Source organism: Ciona intestinalis, chromosome 1 (genome assembly GCF_000224145.3).
Source record: "Ciona intestinalis chromosome 1, KH, whole genome shotgun sequence".
NCBI classification, from domain to species: domain Eukaryota; kingdom Metazoa; phylum Chordata; class Ascidiacea; order Phlebobranchia; family Cionidae; genus Ciona; species Ciona intestinalis.
In genome coordinates this window covers 2,473,150-2,485,335 of record NC_020166.2, presented here as the reverse complement: position 1 = coordinate 2,485,335, position 12,186 = coordinate 2,473,150, and the positions used below count along the sequence as shown (strand labels likewise).

General features: G+C 35.7%; 3 protein-coding genes across 3 annotated transcripts; 2 read left to right on the top strand and 1 right to left on the bottom strand.

Annotated features, from left to right (window-relative positions):
• The first annotated feature begins 558 nt into the window (after positions 1–558).
• LOC100178698 lies at positions 559–3,322 on the top strand. The gene is made up of 4 exons (XM_026836501.1): positions 559–1,406; positions 1,935–2,079; positions 2,499–2,608; positions 2,867–3,322. The coding sequence occupies exons 1-4, from the start codon at positions 1,155–1,157 to the stop codon at positions 3,158–3,160; spliced, it is 801 nt and encodes a 266-aa protein (XP_026692302.1). The 5' UTR covers positions 559–1,154; the 3' UTR covers positions 3,161–3,322.
• Positions 3,323–5,297: 1,975 nt separating this feature from the next.
• On the top strand, positions 5,298–8,364 carry LOC108950450. The gene is made up of 4 exons (XM_018816265.2): positions 5,298–5,825; positions 6,902–7,046; positions 7,445–7,551; positions 8,068–8,364. The coding sequence occupies exons 1-4, from the start codon at positions 5,574–5,576 to the stop codon at positions 8,362–8,364; spliced, it is 801 nt and encodes a 266-aa protein (XP_018671810.1). The 5' UTR covers positions 5,298–5,573.
• A 1,197-nt stretch (positions 8,365–9,561) lies between these two features.
• Positions 9,562–12,180, bottom strand: LOC100176377. The gene is made up of 7 exons (XM_002124462.4): positions 12,124–12,180; positions 11,867–12,071; positions 11,638–11,781; positions 11,527–11,577; positions 11,130–11,261; positions 10,613–10,763; positions 9,562–10,200 (listed from the first exon to the last, which is right to left on the bottom strand). Exons 2-7 carry the CDS (start codon positions 11,895–11,897, stop codon positions 10,080–10,082), a joined length of 630 nt encoding a protein of 209 aa, XP_002124498.2. The 5' UTR covers positions 11,898–12,071; positions 12,124–12,180; the 3' UTR covers positions 9,562–10,079.
• Between the last annotated feature and the right edge of the window lie 6 nt (positions 12,181–12,186).

The following is a 12,186-nucleotide window of genomic DNA, read 5'->3' as shown; positions in this document are numbered from 1 at the left end:
ATTCAAAGAATTATAAAACTATATTCTTACGACTCCCATAGAACGTTGTTAATTGTTTAAAACAATAACAGAAAATTTTGATCATATGTGCTAAAGGTGTCCCGTCTCCCCCCGTCCTACTATAATATTTAAATATCCCGATCGTGTTTTAAACAATTAACAACAGTCTATGGGAGTCGTGAGGACATAGTTTTTATAATTCTTTGAATGTTCTTTGCTTACTACCAAATGGGACGAGAAATAGAATAAAAAGGTGTCCCATCTTACCCCACCCCCTATTAACAAAATTCAACGAATAAACTTTTGCTAAAAATACAGTTCATTATGTAAGTGTACAACGAAACAAACTTCGTACATCCATAATCAAAGTTAATTTTCAAAAAACTCAACTCGGGGTCTCATTAGGCTAAAAATCTGAATACACGCATCACATTTTGGTGGATCTTGAATAGGGAAAGCTCCCTTTTCAAGAAATACTCACCGGGCCCCCCACCGGGCGTGTTTTAGTATATGTTTTTCCACCGGGCCCCGCCGGGCGTGTTTTAGTAGGACCGCTTTTGTGATGACCGACCACTTTTGCTACACTTGCAAAACTGTGGGTTAGGACTTGTAACATTAATAGGTAAAAAACTTTAAACCAAGGGTGTAAATAAGCAGTTGACAGCAGAACACAAAGTAATAGATCCAAGGATGTCAAGTTACCCACAAAGTAACATACACAATAACTGGTAAGCTGGCACGATGTGTTAAACCCGTGCAATACCGACTGTTGTTTTCCGGCCACGCGAGGATAACGCTGCAAGCAAGTTCATTTATTCATTCATTCAAGTCAACGTTAAATTACAGTCTGGTTAATTTTTAACCCACGAAGCAAACAGTGTTGTCCCTGCAGTGAAGCTATATGTGTGTGTTTGCCGTTCACCGCTTAAAGTAGTCAACAGTGGCCCAATTTTTGCTGTTTGTAATGCCAAGTGATAGATGGAAACGGAAGTTCAGGCAAGAATTTTGCACACTTTAGCAATAGTGTAACAATAGCCCTTTCGTCAGGTTGATGTTTTTTTATAAAAACAGGAAAAGATTCCTCGGAGAACATATAGTTATATTGTGGTATCGTATACTTCAAACTGCCAGTAATCAATCTGCCAGTAATTAAAATGAAGGTTATTTATGCTGGTTATAGTAAAACTGGAACTAAAACCATGGGAGCGGTATTTCGTGAGTTTGGCTACAACACTTATGACTGGCTTGAAAACTGCTACTATATTGGCGAAGACTGGAAAAGAATAATCAAAGAAGGAGGAACAGTGGACGATTTTAGAAGAATGTACAAAGGTGTGGATGCTGTAGTTGATGGACCTAGTTATGCGTTTTGGGAAGAATTGTCTCTTGCTTTTCCCGAAGCAAAGGTATGTATAATAGAGTGGGAAGGATGGGACGTCTTTTTATTCTACTTTCTTGTCCCGATGGTGGTAAACAAAGAACATGAATGAATGGATGAATGTAACCTACTTTATCCTCGCGTGGCCGGAAAACGACAATCGTTATAATACGAGTGTTCATACACCTCACGCCAGCTTAAGAGCGAAGTATGTAACTTTGTGTCAATAAAGAGTTATAAAACCGAATCTTAACCACCCCAATAGGCCGTTTTTGATTGTTTAAAACACGACCAGGATATTTGAACATTATGTGCTACAATTGTCCCTACAATTGTGATGGGATACCGTTCGTACCCATATTTTCAGATCGTGTTTTTAACAATTTCCAACGCTCTTTTAGGGCCGCGCACTGACAGTTGTTTAATTCCGGAAATGTTCTTCATTCACTACCAATGGAACGAGAAAAACACTGATAAATTTCCTATCTCTTAAGCCTACCAACTATAGTTATACCATAGGGTGTACTCTTTCAATAAAAAATGTATTTTGTTTTAGCTTATCTTTTGTGTGAGAAATGAACAGGAATGGTTAAGAAGTATGATAAACCAACTCAAGCAACTTGACTGCGATTGGTTGTTCAAAATATTTCAGGTGTTTTCTTATACAGGGTGGAAATATTTTTCCTTCAGTCAAATAGCAGGTAAACGTAACGCTGTAGGTTAAGCTATATATACTGTTATGAATGTAACAAAATTGCACTTTGCTGGGACCCACATCGGACATTGTGTTGTTTTATATTTCATATATATCGTACACGTTTACAAGTTAACACGTATAGTATTAATTTTATGTGTTGTATGGTGTTTATGTTTCTTTTTTATGGCTGACGATTTGGACAATCTGTTAGAAACACTGAATTGCAACAGCAATTATCATTAAGTGTCTTGCCCAAATATATACTTCACCACATATGTCGTAACATCAAGCATCTATTCCGGTATCCTATAATTGTTATTCAAGCGCCATGTCAAGTTCTTCTTCCTTATTTACATTTATATTATCTTTCAACATGATATAAGGACTTGCACTTCATTTATTACAAACTGTATTTTTACTCAGAACCAATCGTTGTTTCACCACGACAACGTAGGTGGCCTTGGACAAAGTACGAGAAGAATCCAGTGGTATTAAAACAACTCTACAGAAATCACAATGCATCTTTTCTCCAAGTAAGGATGCACTAACATGCAACATGACAGCATGATGTGTGATCTTGTTTGTTAGCTTAATACACAAACACAGAAACTTGTTTTAATACACTCAAGGTAAAAACAAAAGTACAAAACCTATTGAATCAACGTGTGCTCATTAGCCTGCACCCAACAAATAACATATAGCGACGAGATGTTTAATTGTAACAACATTAATGTTCTTATAGTTGAAAAAAGTAAACAACCTAAACACTGTAAATCGTTTTTTTTTACCAGAATGCCCCGAAAGATAAACTGTTGATATACAACTTTGGAGACGGTTGGGGACCAATCTGTGAATTCCTGGGAGAGAAAGTTCCAGACAAACCCTTTCCACATGCGAACAAAGAAGCCTCGCTTGTAAAAGACTGGATGCAAAGTAATCCAGTTATGAAGCGAATGATGCGAGAAACGATGTTTTCTCTCGGGGTTCTTACTCTCATTGGGGCGTACGGTGGGTACAAGGTTTACCAAAACCCAGCAAGTATAAGAGGTTGGATCAACGCAGCAATGACAAGGTTCAAGCTCTAAGGTGTTTTGAATGTACATCATCAACAGACCTAGATAACGACATGCTTTTATACTACTTTAATTTATGACGTTTAATTAAATTATATTTCCAGTGTTGAGGTCCATTTTGACCAAATATTTTGGTGGCAGAATTACAATACAGCACATTTACTATGAAAAAAATCGTATACAACGTATATTGAACGACGATTATGAACGTTCACTTTTGCTTTTATTTCAATAGTGCTTTTTCTATAACAGGGCATGTTTGAAACGAACGCTTAACCAATCATTAAAAAATCGCAACTATTATACTAAAGCATTGTAAGGCCTGCTAGGGGACAATTTTGTTTATACCAAATATTGCAGATTTTTGTTGCTACAGTAGCTAAGTTGTATTGGTTTATGGTTCTGTTAAGCCTCTAATTAACAATTGGCTATAGCACCCTTATCAAACGTGGTGTAGCCTATATATTTATTGACGTGACATAGACACGGACGGGATATGGACGTGACATGGACGTGACATGAACGTGACACAGACGTGACACGGACGTGACATGTACGGGATATGGACGTGACATGGACGTGACACGGACGTGACATTGACGTGACATGGACGTGACATGTACGTGACATGTACGTGACATGGACGTGACATGGACGTGAGATGGACGTGACATGGACGTGAGATGGACGTGACATGGACGTAACATCGACACGGACGGGATATGGACGGGCCATAAACGGGACAAAGGTATTTTGTTTTGTAAAGGCTGTGGGAAATATATGCTGTCTGGACTGTTATTGCAATATCCCGCGGTTGCACTAAGTGCGTAACTGAGTCATAGGTTCATATCAGCTGCACATCCCTATTCCTTAAGACCAAACCACTCGGGTAATATAATCGGCCGAGCGACAATGCATGGCCTTTCCATGAGAAACATTATTAGCATTTTGTGACCTCTTTAAGTATTATTTATTTCAAATTATAATTAAATACAAGTTCTCAAATATGTTTACATTCACAAAATGATCAAAGACTTGATTGCACATGCAATCATAATCCCTATAGTTGCCAGAACTTGAACCTTGTCATTGCTGCGTTGATCCAACCTCTTATACTTGCTTGGTTTTGGTAAACCTTGTACCCACCATACGCCCCAATGAGAGTAAGAACTCCGAGAGTGAACATCGCTTCTCGCATCATTCGCTTCATAATTGGGTGATTAGCTATAAAATCTTTCACGATTGAAGCGTCTGCATTAGCATGTGGGAAAGGCTTGTCTGGGACTTTCTCTCCCAGGAATTCACAGATTGGTCCCCAACCATCTTTTAAGTTGTACACCAACAACTTGTCTTTCAGCGCATTCTGTTGAATCAAGTTGTAAGCGTCATTACAAAAGTGCCCATACCTCTATATATGCAAACGTAAATAGGCCTATTTGTTTTTAACCACCTAACTTTTACTGCATACTAACATTCAGTACATAGTTTTTGTGATTTCTGTACATCCTCTTCCACACTGTTGGGTTAAGATTGAATTTACACCAAGGCCACTTTATTGTTGAACCCAGTCTGACCTGCGCTGTAATAGATTAATTTTCAATTTAATCTAACATTTTTTTATATACAGTGGGGTGGGGAGAGATGGGACACCTTTTGACTCCATTTTCTTGTCCCATTTAATAGTAAACAAGAAACATTCAAAGATTTATAAAACTATATCCTCACGAATCTTATAGACCATTGTTAATTGTTTAAAATACGATCAGGATATTTGGATATTATGTGCTAAAGGTGTCCCGTTACATTTTTTATTGACCTGATATTGACGAGTCATTGACCCCTATCGACGTGATATTGACGTATATATATATCCTATACCAGTATACCCTATATATATATATATATATGTATATGTATGTCATTGACCCCTATACCCTCCCCACATATATAAATAGACGTTACATTTTTTTATCGACGTGACATGGACGCGACATGGACGGGGTGTTTTGTTTTTGTAAGGGCCATAGAATATTTTTTTTATGTTTAATTCAACTTATATACATTTTAGATATGTGAGGCTGTTTTAAAAGTTTTAGCCATGTGATAAACATTATTGTTAAAATGACATTGTTTCGCCTGCTAGACTTACACAGCAAGCTTTACAGCCTTTGGCGTTTTTATCGAACTTTTCTCAACTCACAAAGTCTGCAGTTCCAATAGTTTTTCTTTTAGTGGAAAAGTTTCAGTGCGATGTAGCTATTTTCAAAGGGGATTTTTTATGCTTTATTTGCACAAGCAAAGTACAAACACATATCCTAGTGATATTGACATACTGCTGATGTAGCTTGTTTACCCGTATGTATGTTCTACCAAATACTAATCTTAAGTTTAAGTGTATGTATATAGCTCAGAGATCTGAATAAAAATGAAGGTAATATACGCTGGATACAGTAAAACTGGCACAAAGAGTATGACAGCTGCATTTATGGAACTAAACTATAAAACATTTGACTGGCTTGAGAATTCTTACTACCTTGGTAGAGATTGGAGAAGGATAATCAAAGAAGGAGGAACAGTGGAAGATTTTAGAAGAATGTACGAAGGTGTGGATGCTGTAGTTGATGCACCTTGTAATCTTTTCTGGAAAGAACTACTGGAAGCCTTTCCAGAAGCAAAGGTAAACGGGCCGAGTGTTACTTATCGCTTAAACAAACTTTGATTTGTATCTGATACAGTAAAGTTGGGAAAATAATATGTACAGTAGGGTATAGGGGGAGACAGGACATCTTTAGCACATAATATTTAAATATTCGATCGTGTTTTAAACAATTTACAACGGTCGATGGGAGTCCTGAGAATACGGTTGTATTTGTTTGAATTCTTTGTTTACTATACTGTTACGTTTGATAAGGGTGGTTTGGTCCCGGACGCTGCTGATTTAACGGCCAATCGCGGGGCCTGACTGCTGTAGTCTGTTTTAAGCTACACTTATTACAACTCAACTATAAAAACATGTAATTTAACAAAAACTGCATAAAACGAATTAAAAAAACATTAAACTGTTATACCAACAACTAGATACGAAAACTATATACTCGATACGGCTTTCACTTCACGATAAAACAGTTCGCTCACAATAATATCCCTTTTGCCGAACAAAACAATATAACAACCCTAAGCCAAAACAGTACAACGAAAATTAACGCCCTGGATACACGCAAAACTGAAAAGAGGAAAAACGCGCAATATGCTCGACACGTGACACATATCGCAATTATAATTAGAACGGAAATAATGGCAACATGGAAACACGCGGAAACGTTAAAATAAGTTCAGGAAACAAGTAGTGCGTTAATAATGGTGATAGGGAAGGCAAAATACTAGGTCAAATAGTGAAGAAAAACAGAAAAAAACACAAAAGTGAGAAGAAACACATTTAAAACTGAACTAACAATACAAATATTACGCAAACAATAAAAACAGTGCGCGTGTCAATAAACCAACTGCTAAACCCACGACATTACACTATACCAAATGGGACGCGAAAGTAAAATAAAACGTGTCCCATCTTCCCCTACCCTACTATAATAAAAAAATCGAAAACACGCGAGGTATAACAGAAAAATCACATTTGCTTTGACACGCAATATTGTATAAATTTAATTAAATAAAGTTCACTTACCTGTTTCAGCTTTTTAAGTTGATTGATTAAAAGCTAACCTGACAGTTAAATTTTACCATTTTATAATTCAGATTGTATTTGCTATGCGGGACGAAGAGACTTTGCTCAAAAGCTTGGTAAATCAAATAAGAACAGCAGAGAATAATACGATGTACACTATCATGCAAATGCTTTCACCGTCAGGATGGAATCATTTTACTTTTACAGAATCAACGTGTAAGTTATGTGGCGTATAGACGAATTCTGTGTAGCTTAATGGGTTTAAGGCTCGTCGCTGCTACCATCGTGGGCGTATGTGTCCTTGGGCAAGACACTTACCGGCAATTGCTCTAATCCAGTGGTCAATAATGAGTTGTCCAAATTATCAGTCATACATAAAAAAATCCCAAAAAAATAATCACCTACAAAGTAACATACTACATGGTAACTCGTAAACTGGCACGAGGTGTTAAACCCGTGTTATAACGATTGTCGTTTCCGGCTACGCGAGGATAAAGTAGGTTACATTCATTACATACATAGCTTCTTATATTCTACTCTATTCGGCGTGAGCTCTGAAATCAAATTTCTCCGCATTTCAAACAAAATTAATTAATCAAAATTGTTGATTTCAGTACAACTTGTGATATCTGCAAAACGAAGTTGGCCCTGGTCTAAGTTTCAACTTAGTCCGCTTGTCATGGGACGAAACTACAGAACACACAATGAGTACCTACTACAGGTAACAACATTAGTATGTTTAAGGTGGGGGAATATAGGACACCTTTAGCACATAATATCCAAATATCATGATCGTTTTTTAAACAATTAATAACGGTCTATGGGAGTCGTGAGCATACCGATTAATAATTCTTTAAATGTTCTTTGTTTACTATCAAATAGGACGAGAAATTGAATAAAACGGCGTCCCATCTTTCCCCGCTTCACTATATATGTGTAAGTTTCACAGAGAAGCAGTCTGTAAAAATATACTTCGGTTGTATAGGACCGGAATAATTGTGTATTCCACAAATTTGAAAGAGAGTTAAAATATAAGGGCTAAAAACTGTAAAGAATTTTTACACTTGAACGCGATAAAAAACTAACTTTTTTTTATAAAAACTGTTTTTTTTTTGGCTTTTCCCTTTCCTATTGTGTTTGGAATTTAATGTTTTTCTATAAGCTTTACAAATATGCTGCAACGACAGTTTATAATACATAATAGGCTACATTGTTTTATTTGGTTGTTATTACACAGAACGCTCCGAAGGATAAACTATTAATTTTCAACATGAAAGAAGGCTGGGAACCTCTCTGTGAATTCCTGGGAGAGAAAGTTCCAAACAAACCTTTTCCTCATGCTAATATTGGAGCCTCGCTTATAAAAGATTACATGGAAAATCACCCCATTATGATGAGAATGATGCGAGAAACGATGTTTTCTCTCGGAGTTCTTACTCTCATTGGGGCGTATGGTGGGTACAAGGTTTACCAAAACCCAGCAAGTATAAAAGGTTGGATCAACGCAGCAATGACAAGGTTCAAGTTCTGGTGAAATAATCCCTTCAGATTACAGCGATCAAATATCAAAAAGGTTCCGAAGCAAGACGTACACAGCTTTCAGAAAAGACCAAAGCCTTTACTATTTGGACAAAGCTTAGTTGATATAGTAGCTTTAATTTTATCGTGACAAATAAATGACCCTGTTGGTCGAAGTTCCATTTTCTCAAAATGCTGTTTTAGCAAGTGTCCATTAAATTTCCCCGCTACTTTTTAAATGTGAATTATAGCAGTGTGATTAATACATAATAATTTGTGCATATAACATCCAGTTAGGAATTCTTTTGTGATAGAGTAATAAGTTTGCAACATACACCGTTCACTAATCATGCATTACATACCAACCATTATTACACCGGCGATTGTTTTATTTCAAGATTTTTTTTCCAATTTAAGCGTGTGTATGTGTGACCGCCCGTTTTAGTCAATTCCTCTATTAAAACATTGTACTTGGGAAAAATACATGAATTGACACGTTAACCAAGCAGTTACTGCAAGCCAAGTTTTAGACCAGATGGTGTTACGTGTGAATATCCTGTAGTCGGCCTAATGTATATCGTTTAGTTTGCAGCCAATAACGAAAAACCGTACTAGTTGTACCACAACAAACATTTCGCTTCCTATAAATGGTTGTATTCCTTTAACTTTAACAACTTGATTGATGAAGAGTCGGTCTGCTTCAGCAGTTTTCATCAGAAAATCGAAAACATCTTAATAACTTATCTTGTGGTGGTTTATTTCCACAAAAACTTAGGAATAAACATTCAGTTTTTCAATCAAGAAATAAACATTCAGTATGGCTACTATGCTTAACAATTTTAAAAAGACTAACTAAAAGTTAACAGAGAGATACCCAAAGTAAAAAATAAAGAAAGTGATATACGCTGGTTATGCCTAAATGTCTATGTTACGTCAATGTCACGTTTATGTCACGTCTATGTCACATTTATGTCACGTAATTGTCACGTCTGTCACGTTCATGTAACGTTTATGTCACGTCTAATGTCACATTTATGTCACGTTTATGTCACATTTATGTCACGTTCATGTCACGTCTACGTCTTTACACTATGATGGGAAATTTGACGCTTCGGCACAAATTCTTTGATATTTTAAAAGTCAAAATATTTTTGGAGTTAATACCATAGATTTGTTGTACTATGATATGACACCATGAATTAGTACTCAACTGTGCTTTGAATAATAAAGGAATTTATTTAACGGATTGATTATTATGAATTCACAATTCTATGTACATATTACAAACACTTTAAAATCAGGTACAAATATTCTTTGTCTTGGGAGCTTTAAAACGAGGTTTAAACAAGTAAGTCATTGTGCCCGAACCTATTATATAAAAACACATTAATGTAAACCTCCATTAAAACCTTGTAGTTGAAAAAATACATAAATTAACAGGTTAAACATCTGCTACTTAAACTAATGAGTATAAAAACTTGGTTCAATTACCATTGTGGACGTATGTGATAAAGCGCAAAATAAAATATATAATTTTTCTTTATCTCTTAGAAACGATAAGGAAGATCATATTATTTAAACAAGAAAGGGAATTAACAGCAAAACAACAGTTATAAAAACAGGCTATTATTAAAACATGCTATAGAAGTGGGGGGAAGAGTGTTAATTAAAAAGCGTTGTTGTTACCCAAAAACAATAATAATAATTGTTCCAATTAAATTCTTCATTGATTCAACTTGAAGTAAACAGAAATCCTTTGCCTTGTAGAAGCATATTCTCATCTTCATTCTCTGTCCACACCTCCCACTCTTCAGTGTGAACATTCATTGTTCGTATCCTTCCTTTGCTCCAGCTAAATATTAAACACATATGTAATAATAAAAGGGTTGTTATGCAATAGCAAGAATGTTTATAAAGTAAGCTCAATTATAGCATGATTATGTTTTTATAAACCATGCTGTTTTAACATTAAAAAAAAATCTAAAGTTAAACCATCGCACAGACTTATTAATATGTGTAGCAACAGTTGTTAATATAGTAGGAGGTGCGGAAAGATGGGGCACCTTTTCATTCTATTTTCTCGTCTTATTTAGTATACTAAGAACATTCCAACAATTATATAATCGTATCCTTACGACTCCAATAGACCGTTGTTAAGTGTTTAAAACACGATCAGGATATTTGAATATTATGTGCTAACGGTGACCCGACTTCCCCACCCTACTATACAAAAAAATGTCTTTTTTAATGAAAAAAATGTACACCTGTCATATACTGCAATGTGGTCACCCACACAACAGGCAGTAGCATCACGTAATGGAAGTGGAATTTTGTTTGTTAACATTGTCCACACTCCATCAGCAGTGTTCATGTATTCACCGTTGAGTATTGCAATGTTGTGTGAATCAAATCCGCCTGTGTCAGTATATTTGTTAGTAATAAAGTAAATGGTTTGAGAACCAAACAAACGCCCTCAGAGTAAATTAGTAGGGTGGGAAAATAGGGGACACCTTTAGCACATTATATCCAAATATCCTGATCCTGTTTTAAACAATTAACAACGACCTATGGGAGACGTGGGGATACGGTTTTATAATTCTTTGAATGTTCTTTGTTTACTACCAAATGGGACAGTACACTAGAATAAAAAGATGTCCCATCTTCCCTCACCCATCTATACATGATAACTCATGATTGAGCATGAGGTGTTTAAAATAGAACAACATAACTTTTTAAGTTGTCATGTCATGCGGCCATAAATAATGGACATTAATGCATTACCAAAGCAATAGATGCGATTGTTATAATTCACTGCTGCAAAGTCCTTTCTAGGTACATTCATGTTTTTTCCTCTCTTCCATGGTTTCTTAAAATGTGTAGCATCATTGTCATAGATATCAACAAAACTGCAAACTGTGAAGTATGAACAGAAATTTGTTATTAAATGTTGCTTCTTCGTTCGAAATGTAATTTAATTTAAAACAAAACAAGTAGCTTTGTTCTCTCCAAACACCATATAACAGTGACGGGGTAAAAAGCAAATTCCTGCCCTACAGCTAATAATGCAATACATGATGGGCGCCAAGTAGCTAAAACCAAGAAATGAGTATGTTGGGTACACTAAACAAATAAACACAAAATTTTTTAAGTTGACGTTTCATTCAAAAATAACTCCAACCTGATGAATAGTTATCCTCGGGTAGCAAGCCTCCTAGTAATAATATGAGACCTGCAAAACGGTAAAATAATTTGTATGTAATTAATTTTTAATATAATTTTAAAGACTTACGGCCACTGGTGATAACCGAAGCTCCAATGCGGAAACAAATGGGGCTGCTGTTCTTATAAATGAGTTGCTCTGATTTAAAATCAAATATCCGAATGTCAGTTTTGCCTTGTCTTTCAAAGAAAAACAAACATTCCCGGTTTTTACCTGCAATTAAATTAATTCAAAAAACAGTCATTGTCAAACTCTAATATGTAAATGTTGATACTGTATAATGTGTGGATAAACTTACCTTGAAAATGTCTAGATTCACAAACCACCATATGCTGAATTTGAGAACTGGATGATATTGTTGTTAATACTTCCCAGGTGTCCCCATCATAGCACACAACTTCATACTCTTCGTTACCAAATTTAATTCGTGTCAATATACATACATACACCTTGCGGTTGTGAACAGTAGCTGCAGAGATCGTTTTCTTTGTGTGTGTCTTTCTCTGTATGATAAAACATGAATATTATTTTGTAAAATAACATTGTTGTTGTCACCTGTTTTGCTTTAACTTGCTTATTCAAATAAAAGTTTCCAGAATGACTATGTGATACAAAGTT